General features: G+C 41.0%; 1 protein-coding gene across 1 annotated transcript in view; it reads left to right on the forward strand.

Moving 5' to 3' along the window:
- Positions 1–15,076, forward strand: part of DNAH11 (dynein axonemal heavy chain 11) — a 216,756-nt gene that overhangs the window by 176,819 nt on the left and 24,861 nt on the right. Inside the window, exons 64-68 of the mRNA XM_018576316.1 lie at positions 1,096–1,269; positions 5,020–5,255; positions 7,612–7,734; positions 13,874–14,078; positions 14,370–14,534. Coding sequence (XP_018431818.1) covers positions 1,096–1,269; positions 5,020–5,255; positions 7,612–7,734; positions 13,874–14,078; positions 14,370–14,534 — 903 coding nt within the window. The remainder of the gene's footprint in view (positions 1–1,095; positions 1,270–5,019; positions 5,256–7,611; positions 7,735–13,873; positions 14,079–14,369; positions 14,535–15,076) is intronic.

Here is a 15,076-nt window from a genome sequence, read left to right on the forward strand (position 1 = left end):
CTCCAGCTGTGCTGAAACTACAAATCCCATAAGGCATTGCAATCCACAGGCATGACTTCCAGAGGCAGAAGCATGATGGGATTTGTAGTTTCAGCACAGCTGGAGAGCCAAGGTTGCCTACCCCTGGGCTAGGAAGCTGGCCTCACTTGTTGCTAGGCAGCCTGGCTTCTTGACCAATCAGGAAGCCGGGCAGCAACTCATGATCCGCCGCCCAGCTTCCTGATTGGTCATTTTTGTAATGTCCTGCACAATAGGACTAGGAGAGGCTTTATGCTTCACAGATCGCTTTCCCTGTGTTTAAATGTGTTTACACGCCTTTACATGCATTAAAACGTGTTCAGAGTATCTAATCTTCCCCTGGACACACAGAATTCTGTTTTCTCTGAATGTAACTGAACGCACATAAACATAGGTAAATGCACAGTGTCATAGCATTTGAAATCATTACATGCATTTATATGTGTCAGTAATGTTTTATTAAATCATGTATGTTACTGCCCATGTGAATAAGGCTTTAGTGTGCAGATGCTGTAAAAATGTCAATGAGTTCAGTGGTGCTCCAGTCCTCTTGAGGCCAGATGGTTTTGTCTTCCTTAGGCCTTGTTCACACTAAATGCAGAGCAGATCCGGTCAGGTTTCTGCACATGCACACTAGTCTTTTAGACGCGTTTTTGATGCGTTCTGGGCTCTTTTAAAATGGGCTTTCAGTGCGTTCCAGGCATTTGCATGCGTTTTTGATGCGTTCCAGAGCAGGTAAAATAGGGCCTGCTGCAGTTTTTTCACCTGCTCTGGATCTGCTCTGCAACTGCACGCTGCGATGTGAACTGGAGCAAAAAATACCATTGGAATACATTGGACGCTTGGTGTGAACAAGGCCTTAAAGAGAATAAGAGATTTGCTCAATTAAAAGCCACACAGACAATAACAGAGTCATAGGTCTACAGATGTATTAAAGTTACTCTAGCACGTTCTATCATCGTCCTCTAATCTGGATAGCTTTTTTTCAGACAATGTGGCTTTTTTGAGTTCTTTGTGATGGTACTAGATAAGAACTACAAATGATTCAGCCTTTCTCATGAGTCTTGTTTCTTCCAGTCTGAAAATGTTCGCTGGAGTCAATCTATTAAGAACTTTGAAGCTCAGGAGAAGACACTATGTGGCGATGTGTTATTGACAGCAGCTTTTGTGTCTTATGTGGGTTCCTTTGCAAAGCGCTATCGTCAGGAGCTGAAGGAGCAAATGTGGCTTCCGTTTCTCAAATCGCAAAAGGTGACATGATCTTACTGTTTTGTATTTTGAAAGCCACTGATAGAACTACACAATGTTCTGGCAGAGGTCTTGTATTGTCGTCCGTGGCTTATGATTTTATAGGTGCATGCATTTATTGTTGTGAGCAATCATCTTTATAGTATCATAGCTTATTAGTGTGAGGTTCACTAGTAGTCACTATTAGTTTGGCGGACATAATTTGTGCCTTTTCAATTACAATATCGATTGGCAATTTAGCGTGTATGTAAACCCATTCACTAAAATCTCATACAAGCTTCTCACTTGTATGAGTGCAAGGGGGTGGTAAAATTAGGTAGTTGATTTGTCGCCCTCCAGCCACCCCCATTGCCATGGTAATGCGGTTTTAGTGCGGTCCTAACTATTGCAGTTATCCTGTTTGACAAGTGTCAATGTCTGTCAAATGCAACATGCTGTATTTCATTTTCTTCTTTTGTGGCAACGCAATGCTATGCATCGCAGGATAAGATATACAGCATGTCCTGTTTGACAAGCAGTGCCACTTGTCAAATGCGATCATTGCAATAATTAGGACCGCACTGTAATCGTTTGGGTACGTGGTTGCGGGGTGGTATTCAAATAGAAAATCCCCATTGGGATTAAACAGAAAAAAAAAACTACTTTCAGGAGGCAGCAGTATCACCTCCTGAACGCTGGGCAGCCGCTGCTCCATCGCTCTCTGAGAAGCAACCATCGACGAGTCACTGTTCAGAATATGTTCCAAAAGAGGTTTCCACCGCACTCCTTACTGGTATGTCCCTTTAAAGTGGGTGCTGCAGTGATAGTGGATGGCGCCACTTAAAATCCAAATAGTTAAGTATATCACCAGCACACCAAAGTCAAATTTTGTCAACGAGTGGTCATTTTATTGATGTACCCACATCTCGTCATAAAGCAACGTTTCGGGGCCACTCAGGGTCCCTTCATCCGGCATGCCTGAACTTTTCAGAATATGTCCCCCGTCTAAATGAGCCCTTAAAATGTTAATGTCATTTCAAAAGTAGTTTTTATCTTACTTAAAATATTACCAAGTGATACTGCCATTTGGGTACTTGTTCAGGCACTTCCTTTCATTGAAAACATATCCAAGTAGCTATGAGGTGTCTTAGAAAGGCTCTTCTCACACATATATTTGTATTAAATTCATATTCTAATTTGTATTAGTAAATTCATTCACATAAAAATGAGTTCCTAAGAAACCGCATAGCTACTTGGATACGTTTTCTACATATAATGGGGGAATGGCACATAAAATGTAACCATCTAGTATCTACCTTGGTGGACTATATTTGTGGTGTTCACTTCCTTTTATAGGGTGACTCTCTATTCATACAGTGAAGAAAATAATTATTTGATCCCCTGCAGATTTAGTAAGTTTGCCCACTTACAAAGAAATGAAAGGTCTATAATTTTTATCATAGGTGTATATTAAATGATGGAGATACATTTTTGGTTGATATTCTGTCTCTATCATTTAAAAATCCAGAAAAAAACACATGATACAAATGTTCTAAATTGAGTTGCAGTTCAGTGAGTAGAATAAGTATTTGATCCCCTACCAACCAACAATAATTCTGACTCCCACAGACTGGCAATGTGGTACACAGATGAGTCCGGTCAATTTAAGAAGGTGCTGCTAACGCCAACTCGTTATGTATATGAAAGACACCTGTCCACAGAATCTCTTTCTTCCATTCAAACCTCACCACCATGGGCGAGACCAAAGAGCTGTCAATGGACGTTAGGGACAAGTTTGTAGACCTGCACAAGGCTGTAATGGGTTACAAGACTATCAGGAAGAAGCTTGGTGAGAAGGAAACAACTGTTGCTCCATGCAAGATTTCGCCTCATGGGGTAAGGATGATCATGAGAAAAGTGAGGGATCAGCCCAGAACTACACAGGAGGAGCTTGTGAATGATCTCAAGGCAGTTGGGACCACAGTCACCAAACAAACCATTGGTAACACAATACACTGCCATGGATTGAGATCCTACAGCGCCCGCAATGACCCCCTCCTCAAGAAGGCACATATACAGGCCCGTCTGAAGTTTGCCAATGAACATCTAAATGATTCAGAGAAGGATTGGGAGAAAGTGCTGCGGTCAGTTGAGACCAAAATAGAGCTCTTTGGCATTAACTCGACTCGCCGTGTTTGGAGGAAGAAAAATGCTGACTATGACTTTAAGAACACCGTCCCTACAGTCAAGCACGGAGGTGGAAGCATTATGCTTTGGGGCTGTTTCCCTGCTAAAGGTACAGGCATATTGAGGGGCCAATGGATGGGGCCATGAATTGTAAAATCTTGGATGAGAACCTCCTTCCCTCAACCAGAACACTGAAGATGGGTCATATATGGGTCTTTCAGCATGACAATGACCCAAAACATACCGCCAATGCAACAAAGCAGTCACTCAAGAGGAAGCACATTAAGGTCATGGAGTGGCCTAGCCAGTCTCCAGAACCTAATCCTATAGCAAATTTATGGAGGGAGCTGAAACTTCAAGTTGCCAAGCGACAGCCAAGAAACCTTGAAGATCTGTAAAGAAGAGTGGACTGAAATCCCTCTTGAGATGTGTGCTCTGTGCTTGCCAACAAGGGTTTATCCACCAAATATTTTCATGTTTTGCATGGGGATCAAATACTTATTTTACTCACTGAACTGCAACTCAATTTGTAACATTTGTATTGTGTTTTTCTGGATTTTTGGTTGATATTCTGTCTCTATCATTTAAAATACACCTATGATAAAAAAAATATATGTTATATTACTGTATCTTTTGATGTTTTAACACACATTATGCAGGTATGCACCACTATATTCACCATCATGAAAACCACCCCGAGAAATGCCATAAAGCCATCTATGGGGTGCGTGTAGACAGGAACTGGCTGCCAAGAGGCTACAGCACATCCGCAAAGGATGAAAGAAAGATTAAAAAAGTGTTTTGGCAGTTTACGATACTTAGTTCTTTAGCAAACTAAATATCATTTGATAAAGTCTGGATATCGGAGGACCCAAAATGTTTTAGGATGTCCAAAGACACAAGACCACTTGTAATGTGAACATATAGCTGAAAACAAATGTGAGGAAAAATTTAAAAAGAAAGGGGCTCAGTAAAACGAGCAGGGATGATTATTTAAACTGTATTAGTAATATAAAAGTAAATACACATTTAATTGCATTACACTTCTCGTAGCCAGTCATCTATACTACTTCTCCTGTATTGTTGTAGCCGCAGTGTCTTCCAGGTCCCTGCTACTGCGGCTACTGCAGTATTTTATGGGACCCCCGTGGCTCTTGCCAGGAATCATTTATATATACTTACATTGTGCCAAGCCGGCCCAATGTAAATATATATATCATATGCTATTAAAGCTGGAGTTGTGCTTTAAAACTAAAATCACTTGGGGAACATACTAAGTCCTAACTGGCATATTAACCTGTCAATCAGTGGGCGAGTATGCCACAAAATTGGTAAGGGCCGAAGGTGCAAAGGATATGTAAAGCTGAATTAGGCCAGTTTAGCAGCACTTTCCAAAGAGTTGGTGCTCTCATGTGGATGGTTTAGCATTTTGGGGGAACTTACTGTACTAACAGTTTTAGTATTGCACACCTTCTAATTAAATTAAAACTGCATTATATATATATATTTGTAGATCTATATATATAGATAGCTATATATATATATACAATGGAGATTTAATTTACCGGGCTGCATTTTCCCATTCAGGTTGCAATTCCAATATCGGAAGGACTAGACCCGATTGCCATGCTGACTGATGATGCTACAGTAGCAGCCTGGAATAATGAAGGTTTGCCCGCAGACAGAATGTCAACAGAAAATGCCACAATTTTAATAAACTGCGAGCGATGGCCTCTTATGATAGATCCTCAGCAGCAAGGCATCAAATGGATTAAGAATAAATATGGAGCTGCCTTAAAAGTTATACATTTAGGACAGAAAGGGTAGGTGCTCAGTATAAAATATCACCAACAGTCTTATTACTTTTGCAGAAATGTTTTAAATTGATGGGGCAAAGATTGCATCAAATATCATTAACGTGCCCATGTAGAGCTTTCATTGCTCTGTATGTTTGCATTCATGTCAGTAGAAAGGAATGTGCTAGTTTTTAAGTATCTTCTGTTGTCAGGTACACTTTGGGCACATTTTGTCCCCAGATACTGTCTAAACCAACATGCAAATAGACAATTTATTTAAATTTTTTTTTTTTTATGTTTTCCTTTTTCTCTTATGCATATTCTATTTTAATTACTAGGCTGCTGTATATTAACTAACCGTACAGGTATGGGTGCACACCTCTGGATGCATCCGTTTACGTCCTGCAGCTTACATACATACACTATATTACCAAATGTATTGGGACGCCTGCCTTTACACGCACATGAACTTTAATGGCATCCCAGTCTTAGTCCGTAGGGTTCAATATTGAGTACTTCCACCCTTTGCAGCTAGAACAGCTTCAACTCTTATGGTCTTCTGGGAAGGCGTCCACAAGGTTTATTAGTGTGTCTATGGGAATGTTTTACCATTCTTCCAGAAGCGCATTTGTGAGGTCAGGTACTGATGTTGGACGAGAAGGCCGACTCGCAGTTTCCGCTCTAATTCCTCCCAAAGGTGTTCTATCGGGTTGAGGTCAGGACTCTGTGCAGGCCAGTCAAGTTCATCTACCCCAAACTCGCTCATCCCTGTCTTTATGGATTTATGCACTTGTGTGCAGTCATGTTGGAACAAGAAGGGGCCATCCCCAAACTGTTCCCACAAAGTTGGAAGCATGAAATTGTACAAAATGTCTTGGTATGGTGATGACTTAAAAGTTCCCTTCACTGGAACTAAGGAGCCAAGCCCAACCCCTGAAAAACAACCCCACACCATAATCCCCCCTCCACCAAACTTTACACTTGGTACAATGCAGTCAGGCAAGTACCGTTCTCCTGGCAACCGCCAAACCCAGACACGTCATCGGATTGCCAGACAGAGAAGCGTGATTCGTCACTCCAGAGAACGCGTCTCCACTTCCCTAGAGTCCAGTGGCGGCGTGCTTTACACCACTGCATCCGACGCTTTGCATAGCACTTGGTGATGTAAGGAGTGGATACAGCTGTTCGGCGATGGCAACCCATTCCATAAAGCTCTCTACACACTGTTGTTCTGCCAATCTGAAGGCAACGCGAAGTTTGGAGGTTTGTAGCTATTGACTCTGCAGTTGGCGACTTCTGCGCACTGTGCGCTTCAGCATGCGCTGACCCCGCTCTGTCATTTTACGTGGCCTACCACTTCGTGACTGAGTTGCTGTTGTTCCCGGTTGCTTCCACTTTGTTATAATACCGTACCACTAACAGTTGACCGTGGAATATTTAGTAGCAAGGAATTTCACGGAACACCTGAATCCAATGATTTGGAGGGGTGTCCCAATACTTTTGGTAATATAGTGTATGTATATTAGCAACTTAGGGTCAGCTTGTAGCAGCATGCAGCCGCATCCTGCCATAGAGTTGTAAAGCCAGCTTCATGCAACAGCTGTCACTCCCAAGCGCAGGTTTCTGCATGGATGTACATGCTGTAGGGCTGTGAACATTCATGTGAATGAGGCCCAGCTCTATTCTGCATCCGGGAAGGAGTTTCTCTGAATACATAGGTATGCTTGTGCTACTAACTTAAAGGGTTATTAAACCCTCTGTTTTTTTATGCATATATCTACTGCTAGCAAGCAGTAGATATATGCAAAAAGTGTAAAAAAATAAAAACGCTTTGAAAAGGATTAATACTTACTTGTGTCTTCCCCACGCGCTCCCGTCTGAAAATGTGAAAATTCTCGGGCGGCCACAAAGCATCTTGGGGCAGGCGCATGCGCAGTTCACATTTTCGGTAGAGACGCAAAGTAAGTCTATGGACACATGCACCCGCATGCAGACACCGTGGGACAGGAAGTGCCAGCAAGGAGAGAGGAGTCAGCGCTGGATCGGAGACCTGCCGCAGCTCTGGAGGGACAGATGAAAAGGACAGGAAAGAAGAAGATCGCATTAAGAGACATCATTCAAGGTAAGTGCTGACATTAACATTGGGGGGAGGGAAACATATTTTTGACTTTAATGTCACTTTAACATTCAAGGTATGCTCTAAATTGGTAAATGTAGCAGTTTTTATTTTTAAGATTCTTTTGAAATGGTCCTCACTCAGTAATACAAATCTGACAGAGGTTCTAACCCTACCGACTCTATCCCAAAGTTTCCACATTTTACTTTAAACGGTGACGTTATTTTACGCCTCTTCACAATTTAAATTCTCTTTCTGTGTTCTTAGTTACCTGAACACGATTGAAAATGCCCTGGCATCTGGTGCTACCATATTAATTGAAAACCTGGATGAAACAGTTGATCCTGTACTTGACCCTCTTTTGGGACGAAATACCATTAAACGAGGCCGGTAGGTTGCCGTAGAGTACACATTTTGTACATCTTTTTTGTCTGTCAGCTGTTCAGTCTAATTATATGATGCACTTTTGTTAGTATATTGCTTTCTGTTAATGCATAAGTATGTTTGTTCCCTGAAGATGTTCAAGAACAAACAGGGCTGTATCACACTCTAACAAAAAACTTTGATCCCGTTCTGTAATCTGATATATGAATGTGAAAGCTTTTGTACCATAGGCTGTAATATGTTTGAGTCCATAACACTGTTATGCATTTAAAATGCTTTGCTTTTTAAAATATGTTCTACATTGCATATAATATATATGTAAAGCGCTGTGCAAACTGTTAGAGCTATATCAATCTTGTATTATAACAATAATATTATTAATATGTATACTTAAATGTGTGATATAAAAAATAATAGCGCAGTGGCAGACAGAAAATGCATTACACTTGCGCCATCTGGTGGCTGAAAAGCAAAATTAAATACAGTAAGCGTCCCTAATTTATTTCTAATTGAATCATGGGGCATTTGTGGGATTTTTAGTAGCATAAATAAGCCACTTTGCAATGCTAAATGAAATCAATGAGACTGTTGTCAACAAGAGTTTAAAGGACATCACCTTTAGTGAAGTTCTCCTTTTAAGTAAACCCCCCCTAACTCGCTACCTTCCGCCTTGTTCCATCGATCTTCACTGTGCATTACTAACTAGTGTCATACAGCCTTTGCAAAGAAAACATGCAGACGGGTTCCTCTTCCTACCACACATGTGCTGCGGGTCCATTCATTTCTATGGGTAAGCCATACTCATGGCAGCCTCCAGCTGTCCAGAGGAGTAAAGTTCACCCATAGGCAGTGAATGTGCACAGCAGGAAGAGTTTGGAGGTTATGCTTTCCAATAGTTTCCCATGTAGATTTACAACATGTTTATTTAGGATCTTTAGCTAAAATTATGGAATTCAGCTACAGCTAAACACCTATCTGTGCACTTACCCCACAAAACACTCCCCCCGTGCATTCCCACTTTACTAATCAGCCCACCCCAAGTTTGCATACCCCCCTTCCCCTGCCCCAGCCATCTTCAGAACGAATTATGAGAAATTAGGTATGTCATCTTGGGTTGGTGGGGGGGGGGAGAGGTGGAGCTCCAAAACCTGGTAAATGTTGGTGCAACTTTGCTCATTCTAATAACAGTTGCTTGCACAATAGCTTCTGTGAGGCCTTATGGTGTAGGAATGACAGACCCAACTCTGGGACTCAGTTGTTATTGACACCGTGGGTGGTGCTGCTCAAATAGTTGTCTGGCTTTACATCTTGGCTAGATGCCAAGAAAAGTGGTTCTTATTTACCTTTTTATGATGAATAATACATTCTAAAGCAAATCTCTAAAGACTGAACTGGGATAGCCCCTCTCTTGGCTGCCTGCATCTTCTCGGTACTTGACCTTAAAAAAAACCACAAACCTTAAGGATAATAAAATGTAAAAAAATACTATGTAGTATGTCCAGAATTTTGTATAGAGTGGGAAAGGATTCCCTGTTGAATTCATACGGCTATCTGGGGCTCTATTAGAGAGCGTTCCCTTTAATTCCTGCCACAGTGACCCTGGTTTCACTAGACAGGAAGTGAGGGGAAAATCTCCAACCACAACACAAAATAGAGGACTGCCAGAACTTGTGGTCAAATGACCTGAGGAAAGTAGCCTGTCATTGTATGACAACAATGGGTGGAGCCAGCTGTGAAGGGACAGCCAACTCCACCTATTTGTTTTGCCGGCACTTGCAATAGCGATCTGACAGATGATGGCCAAATGTAAACAGATAGGCAGAGCCAGCGGTGATGTTTACATTTGGCCGGCATCTGTCAAACTTTCATTCTGCGGGTGTCGGGTTTTTTTTTTTCATTTCACACGTCAGCGTCATCGCGGACAATGCTGGACGTCGAGATTGACCCTTGCATTACCTTGGTGGATTCATTTTTACTTTTTTTTCAATTAACCTCCCTGGCGGTATGATTATTCAGGATTTTAGCATCCCAAAGCGGTACATTGTTTTTCATGGAAATTTGTTGTTTTATATTGTAAATCTTAAGAATAACTCACCTAAATCTGTCCAAACAATAGTCCAGTAGACATCCCGGGTATGATAACGTAATGTCGTCACTTTCAGTGTCTGAGTCACTTTCAGTGTCCGATTCCCAACGAATCGCTATCACTCAATTCTGCAAGTCCTTCTAATTTACTATCGCTGTTTTCTACCTGGTCTAAAACCGCTTTTGACCTAAAGGGACGCTTTTTGGATGCCATGGACGTTCACAAGTTTCCAGGCAGAAAAAACAGTAAAAGTGCAGGCAGGGCACTGGACAAAGCTCTAGGGACAAAACAGAAGTGAAATAGTTTGATACATAAATGTAATTATAGCAGATTACATTGTATTGTGTGTATTCTGTGTAAATGTCATGTTTTCACTTTTGAATTTCCCACCGGCTCCGCCCCCCGCTGTGACGCCCGAAAGCAAAACTAAAACTCAGATGACGGCATCGGCCGGCCGCGTACGGCAGAGGACACCGCGGGCTCGCAGGGACAAGGTAAGTGACACTTTTCTGTGCAATCCCGAGTCTGGCTCGGGGTTACCGCTCTTGGTACTGAAAATTAACCCTGAGCCACACTCGGGAATACCGCCAGGGAGGTTAAATTATTTTTTCTTAAATAGTGGGCTTAAAGTGTGGGCTGATGCAATTAAGCCCCCCTGCCCGCAGACCCCCCACAACTACAGGGTCAGGGCTTGTGGAGAAGAGGCCCTTGTCCTCATCAGCATGGGGACAAGGTGCCAATCAACCGAAGCCAGCCGATGTACGGCTGAAATTAGCTGTGTTCGGTTCCCTTCACTTTGACTCGATTATTCACTTGGTTGCCTTCGACAGCTTAGTGAATAACCCCCTAAATGTTAAACCTGTTCTGTGCATGTTGTCGTTTCACCCTAACCAATGTGAATTAACAATTACAATAAGCAATGATGGCAACTGCACTTAAAATGTATGATTTTTTTTTTTGTGTTGACAAAATGAATAATGCATTTTCCGATGTACATAATACACAACTCCCAGTAATATCCAATATACAATATTGCAGTTTTGAATGTTTTAATGACTTGCCAGGATATAAATTCCTCCCTTGAAATAATGGCTAAATAGATGGTTGTGATATATTTGGTGCAGTCCAACAGTTGAAGTTCATTAATAATTGGAATGTTGTGGAGTATGAAGTAATGAATACTAATTACTCCTTTCATGTCTGACAGCACCCTGCGGACCAATCCATCAGCTCAGACTTTAATTTGGTTCCAGTAATGGTTCTATCAATAGTACATTAATTCTGTGTTGAAAAGATATACAGTTGAACCTGACCCACACTGTAGACTCTGGTGTCATAAAATGGCCACATACTGGCAACAACTAGGCAATTACAAATAATTAAATCTAGTGCGCTTTAGACACTACTAATTTCAAATAAAATATGTCTTACGATATCAATTGACAGTGGAAAGCATAGCAGGAAATATTTATTGAATTATACCCATTCCAAAACAAATGTTCTAGCCTTCATATTAGGTGAGTGACCTGTAAATGATATTTGGGGTGATAGGATCGCCCCGAGGCTTACAGATATGATTTTGGAGCATTAATATTTTTGGTGATGTTAAAGTAGTCTAGTCGTTTTTCTCAGTGCTGTGTTAGCTCAGTGCAGGTATTTTGACTGCAGTAGCTGCTTTCAGGGATGTTTTGTACTGGAATTTGGAAATAAAGAAGTGATTTATAGGAAACCTGCCATCAGTTGATGACCTCCTTCTGAAAATGCTAGTTGCCTGGGTGTGTTTGTTCTTAAAGCCTTCTATGCAGCCAGTGAAGTCACAACTCCTAATCTGTATGCCTCTGGGTCGGTGATTTAGAAACTATTGAAGCCATTAGATCTGCATGGCATCCAAGCAATGACAGCCTAACAATTTTTTTTCAGCACAGGTTTCCTTTTCTAAAAAAAAAATCTGTGTTAAAGGTGAAATGTCCTGTAATTATGTACTATGTACAAGGATAACAAATAGGTATATATGCCAGTATATTGACTTATAGCAGATTTCAGGAAATAACTGGAAACAATCATTAAAGTGACACTAAACTCAGGAGTTAAACCTAAAAATGTATTCAAGTACCTCAACTATTAACAAAAATGTATCTTATTTGTATATCACTCAGCTGTAGATCCTCAAATCATCTCTGAATTGGTGCCGACACTGTCCTTCCTTCTGGAGGGTGGCTACTTTTATTCCCCATGGTCCTTGTCTGTGTTGTAAAGTAGCCACCACTCCAAGCCCGCTCTTGAGATGGACTACAATCCCAGATTAGTTTACTATGGGCGGTGTCTACTTTACAACACACACAGGGACCATGAGGGAAAAAGGTAGCCACCCTCCAGAAGGAAGGACAGTATCAACACCAATTCAGAGACAGCCAAGTGATACACAAATAAGTTCCCTTTAATAGTTAAGGTACTTGAATGCATGCTTAAGGCTTAACTCCTGAGTTTAGTGTCACTTTAAAAAGTAATTATTTTAAATGTTGTTGTTTGTGTCACGCTTGGAGATTTTCCCTCACTTCCCTTATGAGACCATATAGACAATATAAACTGACAGAGGTTCTAAAACTTTTCTACTCTGCTACTTAAAAATAAAAGTAAATAAAAAAGTATTGTCTGAACGTACGTAGTCACATGTGGGAGATAATTTTCTCCCCTATACCTGGGAACCATTCTCCATTTGAGCAGTGGAGGGAGGGCTGGTAGGTGGAGAGGAAGCATGGATATGTGAGTATACCTTGCTTCAAAGGTGGTTATCTGTAGACACTGTCACTTTCCTCTGAATGATCAGTTTATTGTAATGGCTGTACAATAAAAAATATGTACAATGCACTCAAAACATGTGTTTTGCTATTTTAAAGCTCTCCAAAGCCTGTGTAATCAGCTTGCTTTACTTCTATTAACTAATTGTAGTGCTCCATTTAGACTTGTAACCACCAGAGGAGATTGTCTGGCCGATAGAACAGATAGTCTGACACTGGCAGGCTTTGGAAAATGTGCCATGACAATCTTCCTTTAGTACTTTAGAGTACCTGTCGGCTTGCACTTTTCCTGTGCCACAGCTCAGTTTGCCTTCAGTCTTATTCATTGCTGGGCACATGAAACTCAGGTGTACCTGTATGTAAGTACCACTGGAGTTTGCTGTCTGTGTCTCATTGAGAAAGTTTCCTGCCCTGGAAAAGCAACAGGATGTGAGAGGTAATTTCTCCAAACGGAGAGGAAATCCTTTTTTAGATAGTCGCCGCCAGAACAAGTGCCCCCATTGAAACATTTCCTTTCACATCCTGTTTTGGTGAAAACTGTAAAATTATGCATTTCCTATCACTTTTATTTCTGGGAACAAAAAGAGAGGCTAAATCTTCCTAGATGATATTTTTGCTATGGTTACACTTTAAAGGGGTTTCTACATTGCAGCAAGATAAGATGAAAAGAAGGTATTATATAACGGGTGTAACGCTCTGTTATTATGAGTTTAATATTGTTCAGGTGCAGTAATAAAACATTTCTATCTTAAAGTTTTAGCCCGGCTTTGTTCGTCTGCCTTTTTGTTGGCCAAAAGGTGAAATTACACTTTAAGTTTTGTTTTAAATGAACATTTATTTCAAGGCCACTTATCTATTTGTTTTTATTCACCACCATCCTAATTAATGGTATTGTGCTATCACAGTAACACAACGGATGAACAGCCATGCAAATGTTTTATATCTCCCTAATCTGTGATTACAGTCTTGCACGTTAAACAGCTCCTCTGGCTAAACTCAAGGTCGTCACCCAGTTGTTCCCTCTGCTCCCTGTCTGGTAATAATAATAAATACTGGTGTTAGGAATGCTACTCACCCTTTTATTCTTACAGGTAATTATATGAGTTTAAGATATACTTGAAATGATTATTGTTATAATTGACTATACTCAGTGTAACTCAGTTGAGTTGACTTGTAGTGTTGCCATATTATTCCCCAAAGTCTTGCTTTATTTCCAGTTTAATGGGGCTGCATTTGATTCATTACTCTTTATGCATAATAGGTATATTAAGATTGGTGACAAAGAATGTGAATACAGCAAAGGCTTCCGCTTAATTCTTCACACAAAGCTTGCCAATCCACACTACAAGCCAGAGCTCCAGGCTCAGACCACCCTTATTAACTTCACAGTTACTACAGATGGACTGGAGGATCAGCTACTGGCAGATGTGGTCAGCATTGAGAGACCCGACCTGGAAAGGCTGAAGGTAAAACAGAGATAGGTGTTAGGATTCTGTGTGCGTTGATTTTGGGGATGCATAATAACAAGGCTAAAAACAAATGGGACTGTATTTTCATGTCCATGATATTATCATCATACCAGTGCATCTAGATAGTACCTAAGCACAAGAATGCTTCAAAGCGTCTAGGTATCTATAAGACTCACTTCTTGGGGATCTGTAGAGGGTAAGGAGCTACACCTGAAATGTTTTTATGATTTATATATAGTTGCCTGTCTCTGAAAACGAATCACATGGAACTTTTCACTCTTCTTTCAGTCTATGTTAACCAAGCAGCAGAATGAATTTAAGATAGAACTGAAGGGCTTGGAAGACGAGTTGCTGATTCGCCTTTCAGCAGCAGAGGGAAACTTTTTAGGTGACATGGAACTGGTGGAGAAGCTAGAGACCACAAAATCCACGGCTGCTGAGATCCAGCTTAAGGTATAGCGTTTTGTTCTTTTTAAAAATGATATAGATCACATTACTAAAGGAACGGGAATATTATTGTAGAGTATGCCTGTGGATGGTAAAGTACAAAAATAATAAAGTCACCACCACTCCAAGTATTCAAGTCAATAAGTTTATTGACCCAAGTGAAAACACCTCTAGCAACGTTTCGGGACCATGTGGCCCCTTTCTCAGGCAAACAGAGGGACTTGGACTTTTGTGGATGGTAAAGGGTATGACTACTCGCAACTGATATTTAGTTTGGGTGGGAACTTTGAGAACAGAATATGCAACGTTTTTTAAGAGATGTTAAAACAAAAGCAGCAGACAAAGTGAGGCTTCCTTATTTGCATTTAAAATATCCACAAAGGGGATTACAGGACCCAACCAGGAACTCTGGTTTGTTAGAGATGTAAGAAGCTATTGGCTGGTTCAGTGCTATTTGCTGTATATTGGTAACTGTTCTGATCAGTTCAGAGGGGTCCTGCAGAGGGAACCAATCACTACAACACCAGGTATAACTTCTCTAGAATTCA

This window comes from Nanorana parkeri, unplaced genomic scaffold (assembly GCF_000935625.1).
Source record: "Nanorana parkeri isolate BGI_ZX_2015 unplaced genomic scaffold, ASM93562v1 scaffold64, whole genome shotgun sequence".
NCBI lineage: Eukaryota > Metazoa > Chordata > Amphibia > Anura > Dicroglossidae > Nanorana > Nanorana parkeri.